Source organism: Nyctibius grandis, chromosome 7 (assembly GCF_013368605.1).
Source record: "Nyctibius grandis isolate bNycGra1 chromosome 7, bNycGra1.pri, whole genome shotgun sequence".
NCBI lineage: Eukaryota > Metazoa > Chordata > Aves > Nyctibiiformes > Nyctibiidae > Nyctibius > Nyctibius grandis.
This window is the reverse complement of record NC_090664.1, coordinates 34884701-34905556: the sequence shown is the minus strand read 5'-3', so window position 1 is coordinate 34905556 and position 20856 is coordinate 34884701. Positions and strand designations below refer to the sequence as shown.

Here is a 20856-nt window from a genome sequence, read left to right as displayed (position 1 = left end):
AATGGATTTTATTCAGATCCTCAGGAATACAGTATTTGCATTTTATTTATGCCAATTTCAGGGTCAAGGAAGAAAAAAGATGTTTTTCAGAGTCTTTTTTTTTTTTTCTTGTTGTGATTGCCTGTAAGCTTTTGAGAGATACCTCTTCTTGAGTTCTTTTCTGAACTTACTGATTTAGCTAATAATTCATGTTATACTTCTTTGGCCTCCCTGGTTATTTTGGGGAAGGTGTGAGGGAGGTGTGAGCTCATTTAAAACCACTCATATACTTGGAAATTTTGAATGTTCAAACCTGCTGTTAATTTTTAGCTGAGCTATATGCAATCAGACTGTTCTAAAGATCTCAGTCTTTGGGGTTTGGTTTTGTTTGCTGGCTTTCTTATGTAAAGACTCAAATTGTGGAGCAATTCTGTTGTATTTTGACAGTGTGTTCTTGTATAGCTGTGTATGAGACACTGCAGTCAGGAACCCAGACTACACTAGGTATTTTGCATTGTTATTGCTGTGAGTGTAGCGTGCCTATGAGAAGAACTCTTCTAAAGTGTGTTAGGAACTCATAGTTCCTTACTGGGGAGAGGGAAGGGATTTTCCTAGCAGGTTTCTGATGGTGAACACCAGTTGTAATTAACATCTTGTAATCATTCTTTCATACATGTTTTTTCCTGCTCTCTTTTTTTTTTTTTTTTTAATTCTGTCCAAGGGTGACCTGGCAGCAGAATATGTTGTATCACTAATGTGTCTGTAATGAGGCATGAGTTTGGCCAATTGCTTTTTATGGTCCAGACATTTTAGAATGGTGTTCATGTAATTCCAAATCTTAGTGTTTTGCTTCCCTATCATTAATAGCATTTTGAGGTAGTGAATGTATGCTGTAATTTTTTTGAATTCTTTACCAGCAGCTAAGAGCAAGTTTGGGATTGTGATTCTGTCCGAGGCATATTATATTACTGTTTGTAAAACACTTTGAGATCTGATTTAGGATCATTTGCTGTGTAATGGAAACTATTATAAATAAACATTCTCTATTTTCTTTTTAATGATGCTTTTCTATTCCACTGGCTGTTGTTGTTAAGGTAGCAAGTTCTACCGCTTCAGATTTCTGTTGAGTAAGTATTTGTTGATATTTCCAAAATGGTATTTCACAGGCATGCAAGTCAAAATGTTTTACCTACATTCTCAGTGGATTTGGGCAGAATTTGTGTCTATGTCTAGGTTTGCCTTCCAAAAAAAAGAAAAAGTGGGGGTGGGGAATAGAGATCTGACTTTCTTGGCAGTAGAGGTTGTTATTGTTGCTGACTTGGAAACCAAATAATACTTGTGATCAACAAGGTCTTCAGGTTATAAACTAGATTACCTACAGAGAAACTTTTCCATATTCACCTTTGTCACGGTTTAAAGCTGGGCTGGCTATTAACCAGGTGGCAGATGCTCTCTGTTAACCCTCCCCCCCACCCGAAGGGAAAGGGAAAAGGGAGAGAGACTTACGGGTTGGAAAGTTAAAACAGTTTTAATAAACTATAGTAATGAAAAAGGTATAATAACAATAATAGAAATAATCAAATATATACAAATATATACAAAACCAAGATCGAGAGCTTGGAAATCCTCCTTGGGCAGAGTTGCTCCCCCAGCACGGGCAGAGGGGAAAATGCAGTAGCTCCACCCAGCATGGGCAGAGGGGAAAATGCAAAAGCTCCCCCTGCCATCACACCTGCAGGCTTTTAACTGGAAAATTGGCAAAGCTGGTACCAATCAGTGGGAGACAGGAGGGCCCCTCCCTCCTGGGCCCCACCTCCAGGAGGCAGTGGGTTAGTGATAAATAGGAAAGTGAGAATGACGTGTGTGGGATGGAATACCTTGTTGGTCAATCTTGGGTCACCTGCCCTGTCTGCTCCCCCCTGCAGCTGCGACCCCCCTTTGGCTCTTCACTCATAAGCAGTGAGGAATTTAGCAGTGACCTTGGTTTCTCTAAGACTAATTGGCCTGGTTTGGGCCAAACCAGAACAACCTTTAATAAGGCAGTTTGCTGTAAAGCATGAAATAAATATGGAGATAGGAGACTGGAGAAACTCGGAAGTAATTTTTCTTTTACAGCTGCTATGCAAAACTTAATGTTCTACAATTTTCAGTATTCTTAACTTTGTCTCACACACTTGAGTATCCAAACTACAATGAACAACAGAGTTTTCAGTTTTGTTAAAGGCCATTTCATGTATCTCGGGAATACCAATATCTGGAAAATAGTGAAACTTAAAATTTATTGAATTAGTTATTCACAAAAGAGTAACCTTTTTTTTGTGTCTCTCAGCTTAATTGGATTTCTTAGTAATATGCCCGCCCATCTGGGGATTGGACGTCTCACTTTGCTGGCAGATGTCTGATGGCAAATCAAGTTAGAAAAGTGAAACTGCAATAGACCCCTCGATCATCAGTTCGACATGTTTAAACTAATGCATAGCTGATCAAGAAGAAGGTTCAGACTAGATATTAGGAAACACTTCTGTGCTGAGAGGGTGGTCAAACACTGCAACAGACTTTCTAGAGAGGTGATCGATGCCCCAAACCTGTCAGTGTTTAAGGGACAATGCCCTTAATAACATGCTCTAACTTTTGGTCAGCCCTGAAGTGATCAGGCAGTTGGACTAGATGATCGTTTTAAGTCCCTTCCAACTGGAACTATTCTGTTCTATTCTAAGAAGAGCTTCCTCTTTTACCACACTTTCAGCATCTCCAGATGAAGTGATTGCCTAGTGATATATGTCAGTTGTAATAATGATCAGACATATTCTGGCTTTCATTTGCTTTCTTCAGGAGCGTTTGCCGTCACTGGGATGTGTTTTTTGCCTGGGACTTGTAATTGAACATTGGAGAACAGTGCTTTAGGCTCCACTCTTCTATAGAAATAGTGTATTTTTACAGTGAGGGTGGGGCAGTTCTTAACAGTTCTTAAGTGCTTAAAAATAACAGCTCACAGGAGGACAGCCAAGAGAAGCCTGTGATCCATGGTTTGTCTAACTGAAGAAAATAGTTTGAATTCCATAACATTGAAAATGTGATGGGAGAGGGATCCCAAATCATCAAGGAACTGTATCCTGGAGTATTCAAAACTCAGAGGCAGCCATTTCTTCCTTTTCTAAGATCGTGCAAAGAAGTGTTGAATGTCTTTTGGAGCAGAGAGACATTTGATTGCACACCCCACCAGTAAAAAAATTCTGAGCACGCCCCCCCTAATATAGGTATATTTATTTATTTATAAATTATATACATGTACTACTGTACTAATATATTATGTACATTATAAATCATACATTAAAATTGAAATTAAAAAGGATGAGGTGAAGATGAAATAAACACTATTTTTTTTCATTTATTAACAGTACAAAAAGTATTTTCTTCCTGTACCCCAAAGGATTGTCTCACACACCTCACTTTGGAGACCACTGCCTTGAAGGACTAGTTAGCTCAGTCAAAGAAGTGACTGGGCAAAATCTGGAACAGTTTGCCTACATCATCCTTGCATTAAAACTCTTTATCTCAGCTTAAACAGGCTTTTTTCCCCCTTAAGGTGATTCTTAGTCTGTCTTTTGGCTTACACGCTACCTGTGTCTACGGCAAACTGCTGATCTTTGTCAGTTTAAAGTTCAGATTCTGCATCTGAAATTGATATTTATATATGTTAAATATTGATGTATGATTACAAGACAGATTCTATCAATTTCCTGAATAGTGACTCACCTCCTGCATAGTGACTCACTGATGTTATAAAAGATGATGCTAATCACTTTAACAAAAAAATCTTTTTAAATAAAATTATAAAGAAAAAGGAAAGCATTGTATACAAAGGTTAAAAAACACTCAAAATATCTTAAAGTTGTTTTTCTTCTGCTGTGATTTTTGTTGAAATGACAATAGTGATTTGCATAATGTTTACCAACATGGGTTTCTTCCTAAGATATTTTTCAGGTTTTCAGGCTGGTGTGCCTGGTGTAAGATGATACAGCCCCTTTGTCCCAACTGGTGCAATATTTTTTTTTTTTTTTTTAATTTGTCACATGTATTGAAAATGTATTTCTTGAATTCAGTGGCTATGCTGTATTTTATACTGTTCTGTTTTCTATCTCCCTCTGCTGTTTCTTCCTATATCCCTGTCTTGTTCTGGTGCTTTGTGGAGGGAAGGAAAGTCAGGAAAACTCTTATGTGTTTGGAATTCTGTCTTTGGTTATGGCACAAATAAGAATGAAATTAAATTGTAGGGAGACTCATGTCTTACATTGTATTAAGCATGTCTGTATAATTAAGAATTTTTTGTATGTTTTAGCAAATCTTAAAGCTAGATTTATTTAATTTGTCTGGCTGTTACTTCAGAATTGGTCAGTCTTTTCAAGGACCAAACAGTGCTTGTACTTCTTTCTTGATATTTTAATATAGCTGTTTGATAAACCAGCAATACTGCAGTTCCTATCTGGATAATACAAATGTCTTTGTAGAGATGGGAAATGACAGTTTCGTTGCAACCCTGAGAGACTGTTTGCATCAGTGACACTCTTTAATTACAGTATATGTTCTGTGTGTGTTTCCACTCCTGAGTGGTACACAGCCTGTCACTTATGCTTCACTATTTTCTAGGCATTGACTGTTGGAGTACTCTGCCTCCATGTGTATTTTTCCTTAGCACTGCATTGAGCTTAGACTGATGCATCCTGCCTTTCAGAGAAGTCCATCAGCTCACTCTCAGCAGCACCTGAACATAGCCACAATAGTTCTGTGAGAGCAGCATGCCAGAGTAAGTTCATACATGTTTAAGTTCAGGCAAAATGAGCTTCTCTGTTTCAAATACACCATGTCATATCAGATCTATTATGGAGTACTTAAAGGAAGATTTACTATATTCTTTGTAGCAAAGATGATTCTTTTCCAAAGATTGATCATGCCCCACGTGGTTAAAAGACTTGCTTATGAAAATAGTATCTGTGCTTTTCCTTGCTTTGTCAAGATTCTGTTTGTAAATGCTCTAGAGCCTTCAGAATGCTGCCACAAAAATTCTGCCCAAGAGCAGGCAGAAGAGGGTCACAGACGGAGGCACAAAGTTGTAGAGGATGTAGGCTATAACTGTGCTGTCAGGGACAAAGCAGAGAAAAGCTCATCCAAGGAAACAGAAGCAGAAGGGTCTGAGCAAAGGCTTTGAAATTTAGCCTGTGTTTTGTGTCTCCTTGTGAGTAAAACTTTAAATGTGGGTTGCCTGGCTTTGTAATCCTCCCTCAAAAACTAAACCATCTGGAGAAACAGGAAAGCTGGGTCACTTCTTTAACACTCTTACCTTCATTTTCAGATAGGCCTCTTGTAAGACTTTTTTTTTTTTTTTAAGAAACTGAATTCCTCAACTGCATTAAATACAGTAAATCAGATTTGTTGTAGCTGCTTTATTTTCTCATTGAAAGGAACTGGGAGATTAAAATTTCATGTTTAATCTTCTTGGCAAATTTCTTTCCTAGAATGTCAAAACTGAGAATGCTGATCCTTCTTTACTTTTAAAGCTTTCATGGATCCTTGCTATCAAACCATAATTCACATTAGCTACACTTTTATTTGTAATACTTCCTGTATGTCCTCTGTCTCCCTCAAGTTTGCAGCAGCAGTTTTAAATCCTTAGTATTGCAGTCTGGTCTGCTTTACAAAGGAGTGGAAAAGACAGCAAGAAGGCAAGTTCTGTTTTCAGTGAGGTGGAAACCTGTGAAGACACAGGAGTTTCCTTTTTTGCTTAAAAACATAACTAGGAAAAGTTCAGCTGGGCATAGTACATGGACAGACAGACAGCTGCAATTCAGAGTGGAGCATACAGAGTGAGGCACAGCAAAGAAATATGCAGAATTAAAGAAAATTGCAGCCAGGCTTCCAACATGACAGAGGACACACTGTTCTTGGAATCCAGAGGGATTGCCTGGGTTGATTGCGCAGCAGGAAGCCAAAAGTTTCTAGATTGATAGCAGCCTGAAGCAAAGGATTTAGTCTGAAAGATGCAGTAGAGAGGGAGGGATTCATTTTTAAACCCTCATATTTTAATATCTCATTCTGAACTTTAAAAAGGGGGTTTAAAAGGTTTGTATTAAAAGAAACCTTAAATTTTTAAAAAGTTAAAAGCTTTTGAAGTTATTGGTGTCTTCAAGGACAAGATGTGTTGGTATATTTACAGTAAAATGCTGGCTGACTCCAAAGTGAAAAATACTAATTTCTGTAAGGAGCCTCTCCTCTCTGCTCTCTCTTTTCTTTTTCTTTTTTCTCCCCGTCCTCTGCCCCCGTGGGTTAGAAAATCGTAGGGACTTTCCTTTGACCATTTTTCATACTTAATGACATTAGCATGGCAATGTGTCCCCTTTTCTGAGTCTCTAATGTGTAATACTAAAATCTGTTTTTATAGTGGCATCCTTTCTCTTTTCTCTCGTACCACACTTCCATGGATAAAGGCATTACATAAAAGTAGCAAGCAAGAAAGCTTTAAGTTACTTGGACTTTAGCACCTCATGCATTCCAAATTCCAGAATTTTTATCCAATGTAAAATTATATGGTTGGGAGCAGAGGGAAGTAAGGCCTTTCAAAATAATAAGAAGAATTATTGACCCTTTGAGGGCCTCAACGCAACGCAGTTGCAAATGATGCACATTCCTAGTTGGAAAGCATATTGTATGTATCATGGAGTTTCTTCCTCTGTTAATGTTACCTGAACTTACCTGAACTCTGACAGAAAAAGAATATTTGCTTTGACATAGTAATGCTAAAGGACCTATAGAACAAACACCAATGTTTTCCTCTTCTAATTCCACAAAGAGAATTATCTCATGTCTAGAACAAGTGAACCTGAGGCTTTGATTTCATAAAAGGGTTTGAGTAACTTGATACTCACTGCAAATGGAGGGAATAGAGAACATCAGCTAAAAAATAGGGTAAGTCAATCATGGTGCATAATCGTTAACTCCTGGAGTACAGTAATAGAGACTGAATTCAATCTCTTTGTACTTTACCCATTTAGATAAAAAAAACTTACATTACCATTTGCTGTGCCAATTGGACACCCACAAGGCTATGGGCCCGGATGGGATTCACCCCAGAGTAATGAAGGAACTGGCAGATGAACTTGCCAAACCACTCTCGATTATCTACCGGCAGTCCTGGTTAACTGGAGAAGTTCCAGCTGACTGGAAATCAGCAAATGTAACGCCCATCTACAAGAAGGGTCGGAAGGATGATCCAGGGAACTATAGGCCTGTCAGCCTGACCTCGGTGCCAGGCAAGGCGATGGAACAGATCATCCTGAGTGCCATTACACGGCACATGCCGGACAATCGGGGCATCGGGGCCAGCCAACATGGATTCATGAAAGGCAGGTCCTGCTCGACCAACCTGGTCTCCTTCTATGACAAAGTGACCCACTTAGTAGATGAGGGCAGGGCTGTGGATGTAGTCTATCTAGACTTCAGTAAGGCATTCGACACTGTCTCCCACAGCATCCTCCTAGACAAACTGGCTGCCCGGGGCTTGGATGGGTAGACTCTTCGATGGGTTAAAAACTGGCTGGATGGCCGAGCCCAGAGAGTGGTGGTGAATGGGGCAAAGTCCAGCATGCGGCCGCTCACTAGCGGTGTTCCCCAGGGCTCAGTTCTGGGGCCGGTGCTGTTCAATATCTTTATAGATGATCTAGATGTAGGGATTGAGCGCACCCTCAGTAAATTTGCAGATGACACCAAGCTGGGTGGGAGTGTCGATCTGCTGGAGGGTAGGACGGCCCTACAGAGGGATCTGGACAGGTTAGATAGATGGGCTGAGACCAACGGCATGAGGTTCAACAAGAACAAGTGCCGGGTCTTACACTTCGGCCACAACAACCCCATGCAGCGCTGCAGGCTGGGGGAAGAGTGGTTAGAAAGCAGCCCGGCGGAAAGAGACCTGGGGGTGCTGATCGACAGCCAGCTAAACATGAGCCAGCAGTGTGCCCAGGTGGCCAAGAAGGCCAATGGCATCCTGGCCTCTATTAGGAATAGTGTAGCCAGCCGGTCTAGGGAAGTGATCGTCCCTCTGTACTCGGCACTGGTGAGGCCGCACCTTGAATATTGTGTCCAGTTCTGGGCCCCGCACTTCAAGAAAGATGTTGAGGTGTTGGAGCGAGTCCAAAGGAGGGCAACCAAGCTGGTGAAGGGTCTGGAGGGTCTGATCTATGAGGAACGGCTGAGGGAGCTGGGGTTGTTTAGCCTGGAGAAGAGGAGGCTCAGAGGTGACATTATTGCAGTCTTCAACTACCTGAAGGGAGGTTGTAGTGAAGTGGGACTCGGCCTCTTCTCCCAGGCAACTAGCGATAGGACAAGAGGACACAGCCTCAAGCTTCACCAGGGGAGGTTCAGGTTGGACATTAGGAAGAATTTCTTTTCAGAAAGGGTCATTAGACATTCGAATGGGCTGCCCAAGGAGGTGGTGGAGTCACCATCTCTGGATGTGTTTAAGAAAAGCCTGCACATGGCACTCAGTGCCATGGTCTAGTTGACATGGTGGTGTCAGGGCAATGGTTGGACTTGATGATCCCAGAGGTCTCTTCCAACCTGAGTGATTCTGTGATTCCGTGATTTGCTTCTGAGAGTCCCAGTTTTTCTTGCTTCATTTCTTAATCCTCATATTCACTTACTGTAGATTTGCTTCTATATTCTGGAAGATCCTGATGGGAAAAGCTAGTATTTGATAGTGGTCATACATAAATGAGAAAAGTTGAACAAAAGTTCTTCTTATATTCTTCTAATATATTTAATGCAAGTTACATGAAGTTCAGTACCAAACTAAATAGACTTTAAATGACATAGTAAAAATATAACCAATTTTTGTGAGGATGGAAGAATATTGCCAGGTTAGAATGGTGGGAGAGGCTAGTTCTGTATTTGCAGAGATCTTACTTTATCATTGATATACTGTAGCAATCTCTTTAAGATTCTTTAGACAAAAAAAAATGATATTTAAATGATCCTAAATTTCAGTTTTATTTGGATATATTTATTGATTTAAATAAATCAGATTGAGAATTAAGTTTCATCCAGTAAAAAGGAATAGAAAAATCTATTTTATACTTGCAAAACAAAATTAAAAATTTGTCTAAAATACAAATAGTTTGACCAAAAGAAAGGTGAGTTACAGGTCAGAGTGCGTACACACACACACAGTCACATATATGTGTTTTTTTTTTAATTATGGGTAGTTGTAAATTTAGGTTACAACTTGTTTTTCTTTCTTTGAAATCCACTTTTAAGGTTACAACTTTGTGTCTTGGGTTTTTTTCAACATTTTGTTAAAATAAAACACAGTTTAAATGATTTCTGGAAAGGCTTAAGATAGAAAAAACTGAAATGTCTGAAATTATAACCAAGAAAATACAGTGTAGTGTGTTACCTGTTTTCTTGAGCAGGAAGCTTTTATTAGCTGCCTTTCTATTTGGATAGCAAGTGGTTGAGATTTAGATTGGTGCTTTTTTCTGTTTGTCATTGAGATATTCTTATGCATAATACTTAACTTAACATACAATACACTTAACATAATAAGGTTTTCAGTATTTTGTTATCCAAATTATAACTTGAATTACACTTGGCAAAGATTTTCATTTGCCACCTATTTTCCCTTTCCAGTTCTCCATTTCTACCTTTTTTTTCTCTGTATATGTGTTTTTTTGTTTGGGATTTCCCCCCTTCCCCCTTGGATCAAATTTTTGTCCTGCATTTTTTCATTCTGCAGTTGCCTTGGACTTTGAAGCTCTGTCTTACTGTTTGCATAGTTTGGTAGTTGTATTAATTCCAATTCAGCTACCAGGAAGAACTTACATTACTCATGGCTTGCTGCTTTTTTCTTTTTTTTGTTTTTCTTTTACCTTTTTTAAAAAAAAAAAAACAAAACCAAAACAACAGGGTCTTCTATCCTTCAAAGTAAGTCAATATTCCCATATTCACTTTTTTTAATTAGAAACATGGCATTCTGAAGGAGGTTTATAGACAAGTATTTGCCAAAACTAGCATATATAGAAGATCTGTCTTACAGTTATCATGTTGGATATCTCTGCTGAAACTCTTACTGGCTTAATATGTGAGTGGAAGTTCAAAAAAGTGATTGTTCTGTCAGCCAAAAGTTTACCCAACCATTTTGCATTTCATATTGCTGTTTTTACTGAATCCAAGGGAAGCATATTAAAATGGCAAAAAATTACTGAGAAGACCACTGTTTTTGGTGAAGTTTTCCTGATTTGTTCTGAAGGAAGATCTTGATTTTTCCTCCCCCCGCCTCCCCTGCCCCTCACCCCCCTAGAAATCTCCAATGTAATTAGACTAAAACTCAAGGGTCAAGCTGCTGGTATTTCTGCCAATGTAAGGTTATCAAAGTTACTCCAAAGGTCAAGGCGATCAAAGGCTGTAGAAAATTGATGACAGTAATTTTATTATGGGAGGATATATTTTAAGCTCTCTAGGAGATAATGAAGGAGGACTAAAAAGATTGCTGAAGAAGCTTCAACGGGATCTGTTCTGTGGCACAACTAGTACCATTGCTGTGACACATGAAGATCTGTTGGCCAGTCAGAAAGACTGAGAAAATGTGGTACAGTAGGACATACCTGCTTTTTTTCACTGCAGCAGCTGCCATTAGAAAGTCTGCTGGGATCTAACTGCTTTGGCATCTAATTTGGGGAATACTGTATCTGTGCAAAGGGCACAAACCTGAGAGAGGTGATAGATTGCAGCATCAAAATCTACTGGTAAGTAACTCATTTTCATACCTGCTGATCTAATTTCTCAAAGTCCAATGACATACCAGTCCAGACAGCTCACTGTCTTGCTACAGTACTGACAATTTAGGAGTTCCCTTTTATTTTAAAGTTGTTCTTACAGATTTTAGTTATATTCATGTATGCTATTAATTTGAGTTTGCATTCCATATTTCCTGTCCTAAATAAAGGTTTTTAAAGCTTGTTCTTTCTTATTCAAATGTTTTTTTAATTTTTTTTAAGCTTTTATTTTCACTTTTACTTTTCACTACTCAGGTAGTTCTTGAACTGGAGCACTCATCTGATATAATTCCCTTTCTTAGGGAATTAGTCTGTTTGGTTTATTTCCTGTCTTCATCTGCTGGTAGGAGGGCAAATTGCCAACTGGACTGGCATTTTCTGGATTTGGAGAAATTAAACTTGCAGGTAAGAAACTACTGGCTTTTCATAGGTATAATTTGATATTAAGGAAAAAAAATCTGTGTAAATGGGTCTTTCAGAGTAGGCTTCGATGGCATGAATCTGAATTTGATCCAGGGGAAACTGGAAATACAATCTAGCTGAAATGAGACCAGAAGTTTTATGTTGTTATCAAGATAAGGCTTTTCTATATTAGCTTGGACTATAATAGAGATTAATTTTTACTTATTTATTTTTAAATTCCCAGAGGTAATATAGTTACAATATAGTTAGTGACCAAAGATAATCACCTTTTTTCTGTTTTGCAGGCAGGAACTCCACATACAGGTTGTCTTTTGTCTCCATCCCCCACTATGAATGAGCAAATCAAGTCAGGTCACGCTTTCAAGGTGCAGAAGTCTTAGATGTGTTAATTCAAAGGAGCAATTTCTTATCCTTTTGAGAGGTAGCTGAGCTGCCAGAAGTGATGCTAGTGCAAACAGAACTGTTTGTGGGGTTACCTTATGAATTAAATTTAACAAAAAAAAGCCCCAAAAACAAACTTCTTTTAAAAAAAAATTTAAAACTTGACTATTTCGATGATCCATTTTCAGAGTGGCTCCTACGTGTTTGTACCAGAACAACTGAAAGGGCAGCATACTGTGGAGCAGGGATGGAAATGAGCAGTAATTTGTCAACTGCATTTTAGTATGATATGTGTACCGTATGTAATGATATTCTGCTTGTGCTTAATGAATAATCTCAAAAAAAAATGAAATAAACATCTCAAAGTAATAAAAGTTGAGGAAATCGGCAAGTAAATAGTCTGGACGGTACCTGACAAAGACAGGGCCAGTGCACACCAGTGGAGAAGGATGCTTATCGGAACACTTCACTAGTCTCACTGCTTCTTAAATACACAATGAAAGGACTGAAGTCAAAAGCATGCAGAGATGTTTCTGGGAATAGCTGTATAAACCTGATGTTAATGCTCTGGCTGTTGCTGTTATTCTTGAATAAAAGTAAAATTACAGGCCTGGAGGGAACATATGTATCTGCACTTCAAGCAGACACTTATTCCTAACTTGGGAGTATGACAGTGTTGATTAGTTAATGAATCATCAGTATTCTTTTGTAACAGGCAGGAATTCATTAGCAGGATGTTTTTAACTGAATACTTTGTTTTCTAAGAGGAGCTTTATTTAAATAGCAGTTCCTGACATAGAGAACAAAAAATATAAATGTAAGCCAAATATTTGATAGTTTTTAATGATGTGTTCTAGGATTGAGATGATGTTCTCATCTCTTTTGCTGCTTGTTTTCCTAACAAGATATTAGTTGCAGTAGTATTTTGAATTTGTATGGAGTTTTTCTTTTTTTTAGACATTAAAAAAAAACCCACCACAATTTAATTGTCATAACTTAAACAGGGTATCCTGGGCTAATATAGTGAGACTGTGTATATTATACTTCTCTCATATATGTGCATTATGAAAAAATCTATGCTGTGAAGTAATACAAAGGATCATTTTAAAAGCAATTTTTTTGAAAATGTGTTCTGTCTCCAGCATCACCAATGACTCTCTTGTGTAATAAATCCTAACAAGCATTTTGCTGGTATGAAAATAGCAATTCAGCAATTACTTCCAAAGGAATTAGAAATATTCTCTCTCTGCCTGCCATCCCTTCAGTATTTTTTGATTTTTGTAATGTTTTTCAGAACTTTACATGTGATATGAAGTTATCTTATGAAAATATTTGTTGGGATGAGGACTGCTCAGGGCACAAATGTTGAGGGCAGGAGAAAAATAATTGTTTTCTTTCTGCAGATCACATAAGAGAACTTCTGCTACTTTTTGCCAACATGATTATAGAGAGATGGAAATGATTGTAAGCAGAGAAGACACCAGTTATTGGATGGTGGGAAAAAGTTCATGGGCTTTCAGACAATGAAGAATTTTTTCATGCCTAGATTAGGTGATGTACCATAAAATCAGTTTAACACCTCTGCTCTCATAGTAAATTCTTACATATTCTCCCTACTCCACACAACACTTTCTGCATTCCGCAGCCTCACCGTGTTAGTCCAGGATACCCTATTCAGCCATATCTCATGCACTGCCTTTCCTTCATTCAAAAAATTATACAATTTCTTACTAAGTTCTACTGTATTCTCCATTTACCAACTACCTTCCTGAGTTTATTACATTTAGAAGCCATTATTTTTAATCTTCTTTTTGGCTTTCAAGTTTTCTATTTCCAGTCTGAACAAAAGGAGTCAACAGCTTGTTGTACATGCTCGTTTGCTTGTTTTCACTCAAACTTGATCATATTTCCTTCTTTTTAACTTCTCTCTATAGTAAACCCTTTTGTCTCTCTTACTTTTCCTCTTCTGTTTTTGGAATGTCCTTGCTTTTACTCCTATATTAAATGTTTACAAACCTTATCTTGCATCATCCCTAAATCATCACAGCTACGAAACCAATAGCAAAATATTTTTTTGAATTTTATTTAAAAATAGAACTGCGTACTTGTGATCTTCACTGTTATTCTTATGATATATTATGGATTTTGTTCCATATAAGTTATGCTTATAAGTTATGAGGTAATATCCTTCATAAAATCTAGGCTTTGAGTCTTGGTCTAGAGGCGTTCAGGTCATTCTGGTTTTCAGTTGGTGTTTCTCACCAGTGGTTTGTTCTCAGGAACAGAAGCAATAGAATAAAAATCTGTTTGTACACAGGCTGTTCCAGTTCAGCGTGTTTTACTACAGACCAGCATTTTATATAGAAGCTTATGTATTCCATTACATTATTTTTATGTGAACTTTTGGTAACACTTTTGAAACATTTCCCAGTCAAGGCCCAAAGAGTTCAGTAGCTCTGTTTTTTATGTGCGTGTAAATAACAGAAAATACTAATTTTACATTTTATTCTTGAATACTTTTTGAAACTTGCAAATTTCAGAAATATCCCTATTTGCCATTTGTCCCTCTCTACCAGTTCTTCATTCTTATTTTTGTTCTATGAAGACTTTATTCTAATTTTTCCTCTGAAAGCTTTTATATGCCAAACTTATTTTGCTATACTAGCAGATAAATAAGTTTTAGTAGTAATATTCTTTTGGTTAAACAGCCTGACAGTAAACATATAGAGGAAAGCTCATAATCTTCATTGCACTCATTGTGATCATTCAGAAAAGTCCTACTTCAAACCCTGCGGTATTGCAGCCTAGAGCTGGCCAGCACTAGTTACAATTTTTGTGTTCTGAGGAACGAGAGTGCTACTGTAGAAATTTAGTCTGCCTTGGAGAAAAATCAATTGTTGTCTTTTGAGAGCTCTTAACTTCTAGAAAGAGCTCCCAAGAGCAGGGAGCTGACCAAGAGCAGGACAGCACTCAGTCTCGTGCAGCATTTTTTCACATTGGGTGTTTTGAAATTTGTATGCTTTTTTCCTTAACACTTCATCATATTTCCTTCCTTTTTAACTCCTTTCTATAGTAAATACTTTTGTCTCCATTTCTTTTCCTTTTCCCGTTTTTGAATGTTTGTAGCAGGATCATTAGGATCTTTTTTGCCTCATGGTGATAAAGAGTTTGAGGATGATGTATGCTGTGTAGATGTGCTTAGGGACATGGTTTAGTGGTGGACTCGGCAGTGTTAGGTTAACAGTTGGGCTCGATGATCTTCAGGGTCTTTTCCAACCTAAATGATTCTATGATTCTGTGCAGTTTAATACTTCGACTCTTAAAGTAAGTCTGCATACATTGATACTGCCTTTGTTTATGTTGAGAGAATTGCTGTTTGCAAGCAGTGCCTTTAATAAGTCTTTGCTGCAGTAGAATCTCATGATACTTTAAAAACGGCTGCAAGAGAGCAGACAGCTAAATAATCTACAAGGCTGAAAAAATAGGTGGTAACTACCAGCAAACTGCTGTGAATATTTTGTCTAACTTCCTGTTTTCTATAATGAATACTGTGTTTAGACTGATTTTGTATATTCGAAGTTTTAAGAGGAGAACAGTTACTTCTGTATCCTGCTTGATGGCTGGTTTTCTTCCTGAGCCTGGTGGAGAGGTTTAAGTAGTGATCTACTGGAACTGTCTTTAAATGTTGTTATGCTAAAATCCCTGGAGCAGTTTGGCTAGGCTATGTTCTTTGTCCACAGAGAAAGGGTGAAATTTCAGGTAACTATAGCATAAAGATTTGTGAAAAAAGCCTTGATATAGAAACCTATGTAAAATGCCAAAATTCCACTATTAGCAACTTGTCTGTAGATGTGTGGTTTTGTCGTCTTTGCTCAACATGTTTATTTAACAATAACACTGCTGCGGAGTTGTGTAGTGATAACATACAGGAGTTGTCCAAATGGGAATTTACATGTACATGTTATATGCGTGTGAATTTGCATTTAGTTACTGTGTGTGTAGTTGCTTATATAAACCGTGTCCTGTTGCAAAACTTCTGTGATGTGAAAGGGTACAAGAAGTCCTTCTGAATAAGGAGGTGATGTAGTGTAACTGACTAACCTCATAAGAACTTGCTAGGTCACTGTTTCATTTTCCTCAGATCAACAAGCCTTTAACAGACCTGTTTAATGCTCAATGTACCCCATGGGATTAGGGGAATTACATGGGGAAGTGAATACCATACAAGATATTTGAAATTATTGAGTGATTTGGGTGATATTCCTATAAACCCCTTAGAGAGAAGGGTGAGGGGGGAGATCCCAGGGTAGAAAAGTTTATTATTTACTTGCATGAATGCTGGGGGAATTCATCGTCTTGAGAAAAGTTTCTTGAAAATAGTTTTGTTCATTGTGGTGCTTCACCACCTTGTCTTGCAAAATTGCTGTGCATCTTCTCTCTCAAACTCAGCTACTAAAAGTTCCTTACTGAACTTGCTATTTATTGTCTTACCTTGTTTTGTGGGAAATTTTGGCTCTTTGGAAGGTGTGATGTGCCCTTACTGAGCTTCTTGTCCAAACAGTTCAGATACCACCAGAATAAAAACTACATTGTAAAAACAGAAGTGTTGACAATGTTATTTATGAATTATCATAAATGTATGTGTACCATGAATAGTTATTTAATTTCCTATCCAGTTTGGCATTTCAGATAACAACATGGCATTTGGCTTTGAACTCCTGAGTACATTCGGTATTGAGATACGTAACGTTAGCTATTTGCTTCAGGCCACAGATAGTCAAACTTGTTGTAAAGCAGCATTTTACTATTGCCTAGTATTTCATGGATTGGAGGATTTATGGGTTAACAAGCAATACTACTTTTTTTTTTTCTAGAGTTATTCTACAGCAGTATAAAGGTAGGTTGGATGTTGCCTCGTACTATTGGAAAAAGGCTTATCTTGTCTTGGAGCCTGAAGAACCATGTACTTTCTTTCCTTATTTCTGTATGACTTTTGGCAAACAATTTCCAATATTGGCATATTAGCTCCCTTGTTTCCAGAATTTTAGAAAACTGGTCTGCTTCATGGGAATATGAGGCAAAACTAATTTGAACATATAAGGTACTCAGTTAACACATTTTCTGTAATTTGAAAACATAAAATACTAGAAACTGTAAGGTGGTAGAAAACAGAATAACTATGTGTTATATTTTACCTGGAAGCATATAATGGAATTAACATATCTGGTTTTCAGTTCATTCTGCAAAAGTATTGGGGGGATGTGTTCAAACGGAAAAAAAAAATTGGAGAGGGGAAAAAGGACATCACATTCCCATAGTTGGTTTGCAAAATAGTTCGACTGTTAATTACCGTCATGATGCCAGAAGGAATCTTTAGAATGCAGTTGCTTTATTATTGCTTTTGCAGAAAGATTCTAATTTCAACTTTTTTTCTGTTCCTAAATACATCTCAATAGGTTTCTAAATTGCTTCCCCTAGGAAAAACGAACAGTTTAAGATGCTTTATGAAAACTGCAATCTGTTGGTCACTCGAAGTAGAACATCAGCTTGGTCAGGACTATTTGTCCTGTTTTTCCTTCTCTGCCTTAAGGAATTGCATTTAATAGACTGAGGTTTACTGCTTTTTGTTTTCACAGGACTGTGCTAAAGAATAATGACTTGAGGTCAAGACAAGAATTAACTACTCACCTCACCAATCAGTGGCCTTCCCCAGGAGCTCTGGATGTCAATGCTGTTGCCTTGGACACTCTACTCTATAGAAAGCACAATCAACAATGGGATGAGTAAGTGGAATATTTATTTTGATTCACCTTTAGAGGAACAGGGAAACTCAAAATTATACATTTCCCTTAGCATACTCTGGAATGGATCCTATTGGAATTACCTGTTACAATGTACAGGGATCAGCTGGCAGAAAAAATCAGTTTCTCTTGCTTACCATAATTTCCTTCCTTTGGATTAATTGGGGGGAGGGGGTGGTGGGGAAGGAAATCATTGCTTTAGGAAAAAACAGTGGTTTAGGACACAAACAAAAAGGAGTGTTTAAGAGAAGAAAGATTAACTGCCTATTTTTTTTTAAAAAACTTTTAAGGAGAATTGAAGATACCTAGTTAGATCTTTAAATGTGTTACTATTAAACATTACTTGCTTTGCAGGAAAAGTTTTCAAAGTCTGGACCAACTTTCAGCAGAAGTTAGTCTTTCTCAGTCCTCTCTGGATCCAGGTCACTCACAGGATGGGAAGCAGGATGGAATAAACTTGTTAAATGAAGGTACAGAGCCAGTCTAGTGGCTTCATTTTATTTTGTTCTTTATAGCTCTGCTCTTTGGTCTCTGTGAGATGAATTTTCAGTGTGAACAAAATATGCATTGAACAGCATTTTTTTTCATTGTTATGCAAATTGTTTCAGTTTCCCTAAGGACTATACTTCAAATAAGTTTGGGTTTATAAAGATGCATACCTCCCATACCTCCACCCCAATAATTATAAGAATTCATGCTGTATTTAAAGCTAGACTTCAAATATGTTGCATATCTTCCTTCTCCATCACAGAACCAGAGACATCTCAGCTACAAGGGATGATCTTCTGTCATGTTTCTGCTGTAACTAATTAAAATCTTTTTGAGTTCTTTAGGTTTCCTTTTTTGTTCTTAAAAGAAAAATTAAAGGCACTGGATTTGCAACTACCACTGTCATTCTTACATCTTGCGTTCAACATTTATCTGTGGAGATGCAGCCTGACAGCATTTGTGTTAAAATAGAGAGAGGAACATGGTATGAACCATGCTAGTATATAAATGTAATATACACACCCCCGCCTCCTTTCAAAATCTATAGGCTTATCATAGTTGAGCTGCTCCATCTTGTGGGCAATTGTGAAAAGCAGAACCATACTGGAAGACTTCTGAAATAGTAGTATTTTGGGTACAGAACATAAATGCTATAAAAAAAACTTTTTTGTATCTCATCAAATGTTAACTTTAAATACACTTGGCAATAAATACAGAGCTTCATAAATGTAAAATTTCCTGGTTTTAAAATATCAGGGATGTAAAATTTAGAACTTTTTTAAAAGCTGCAGTCTTAAAATGTAAATTATTTCAAGTTAGCTTAGAGAAAGTGAAATAGAATCAGCATGACTATTATGAAGAGAGTTCTTGTGCAGATCTACTTTCAACAGTTTTTTTGCAATATTAATCATTTGAAGTTATGCTTTGTTTTATCTTCTGTAAACTAAAGTGTGGAAAAACCACTGATAATAATAGTTTAGGTTTTGATTTTAAGACTCTGTCTTTAAAGGTAGCATAACATCTCTCTTCTAAATTAGTGAGGTTCATCAGTACCTAAGCTTTAATACAATTTTGTAAGACATGGCATGCGATCCTGCTGTTAAAATACCTCTGGTCTAACTCTCAGTTTGGCAGTTTTAATTGAAAGATTAGAAGTAGTAAACTTTCACATTAAGTATGCATTACTATTAAGTCCACTCATGTAGTGAGATTTTTAGCTTCACACTTGTTGGAATCAAGGGCTGTACCCAAACAGTATTACACTGCTCTTTGTGTATTTTATGTCCTCAAATGGAATGGAGTCCTTAAAGGGTAGTTTTTATGGGAATAAAGATTTTTCTAGAAGTGAAGACTTTTTAAAAGAGCTAATCTAGTTCATTCTTTGGGGAAAGCTATTCAGTCACTTGAAAAAAGCTCAGTAGGTGAGACCTAAAAATCTACTGGAAACTGCTAATAAGAACCATAAATGGTGCAAGAGAACTACATCTCACTATTTTTTTTTTATAATGAATTGTTGGGCAGGGCGCAGTTGGTTTTTTCTTACATCCTTCTCATGAGAACAAAACTTCTGTCAGGAACAGGAGACACAATTTTAAGAAATACTACTTTATAGATATGATTTGAAAAATTCTAGTAGACTGGCTTATCAATAAAATCTTGTGCCTGTGACCTTTTTAAGTTGATTTTAATCTCTAGTTTAAGGTGATCTTTTCTATTCTGCAGGTGAGCCAGGAGGATGAAATAGGGAGATGCTGGTAGATCAAATTCTCTGTAATGTCATTTATTAGCGGAGTTGGCACAAAGTAACTTGAACGGATATTTCGAGAAGGGAAGACATAAAATAAATAGAAAAATTGTCCAATGCAGTCTTATACCTATAGGTATGTTTCATGTTAACTGTCAAGTGTATTTGAATGACAGGGCAGATACTTGCACTGCCCCTCTTGCATTGTAGAGCTTTTTCCAGTGGTTGGAGCCTAACACACTTCAAATTATCAAAGATTAAAAAACAAAATGTATTTATTTTTAAAGAAATATATCCTGATTCCAGTTAATTCTACTCCTTTCTGAGGGATTCAAAATTAGATCTCTGGTACTGATGTCGTATTAGTAATGTTACTTCCATTTATATACAATGTACTCAACTAAAACCAGTGCTTGAATTAGTAACTTCTGTTCTTTGTGTAGTCAGTGGAGCCTCTGAATCTCCCTCTATAGGAGACTGACTACAGCCCAGCCTGTAATGCATGGGTAGGGATCTCTTTACCACCTGGACAGGGAAGGTATGGCATAAATTACGTGTCTTCCTAATTGTGCTTATAAAGTGTGTGTGTGCTGAAGCAGTAATATGTAATTCATAATAGTGTAGATGAAACAGTTTTTCTATTCCCTCATTTTTTTGTGGTCAGGTCATCTTGTGCTGTAAAAATGATTAGCTTAATTCTTGTTTTTCTTGACAGGAAAGGAAGACACTCCATCGTTGCTTGGTCTCTGTGGCTCTCTTACTTCAGTAGCAAGCTACAAATCTCTCACGAGTCTGAAATCAAGTGAATATCTTGCCAGTCCCACAACAGAGATGACAAGTCCAGGCCTCACACCATCTTGAAATACACACAAGAAGGAAGAGCTTTGTGTTGTATGCATTTGGTTTATGTTCCATAAAATGACTTGCAATGAAGACTGCTGGTTCTAAGTTAAAAAATAAGCTGCTTTATTTTTTCTTTTCATGGTTACCTGTTTAATTCACAAATTGTGTCTGTTTTCATTCAAACTTTTTTTTCCCCCAGAGGACTCTTCAGATTTTCTATTTTAGTCTTGAATTATTTAAAGCTCTTGGTCAGGTACAGGACATATAATGTGATGCTTATGACTGATTTTTAAAACGAAACAGTTGAAAATCAGTCCCCTACTTAACTGCCATGACCTTTGTTTCTCCTTGCAATGGCCTGGCCCTACTCTAGCCA

The 20856-nt window shown here is 37.4% G+C and overlaps 1 protein-coding gene across 1 annotated transcript in view; it reads left to right on the top strand.

Annotated features, from left to right (window-relative positions):
* Nucleotides 1-20614, top strand: part of RUNDC3B (RUN domain containing 3B) — a 57143-nt gene extending 36529 nt beyond the window's left edge. Inside the window, exons 9-11 of the mRNA XM_068405146.1 lie at nt 17240-17386; nt 17759-17874; nt 20353-20614. Of these exons, the coding sequence (XP_068261247.1) occupies nt 17240-17386; nt 17759-17874; nt 20353-20498 (409 nt within the window). The 3' untranslated portion in view covers nt 20499-20614. The remainder of the gene's footprint in view (nt 1-17239; nt 17387-17758; nt 17875-20352) is intronic.
* The last annotated feature ends 242 nt before the right edge of the window (nt 20615-20856 follow it).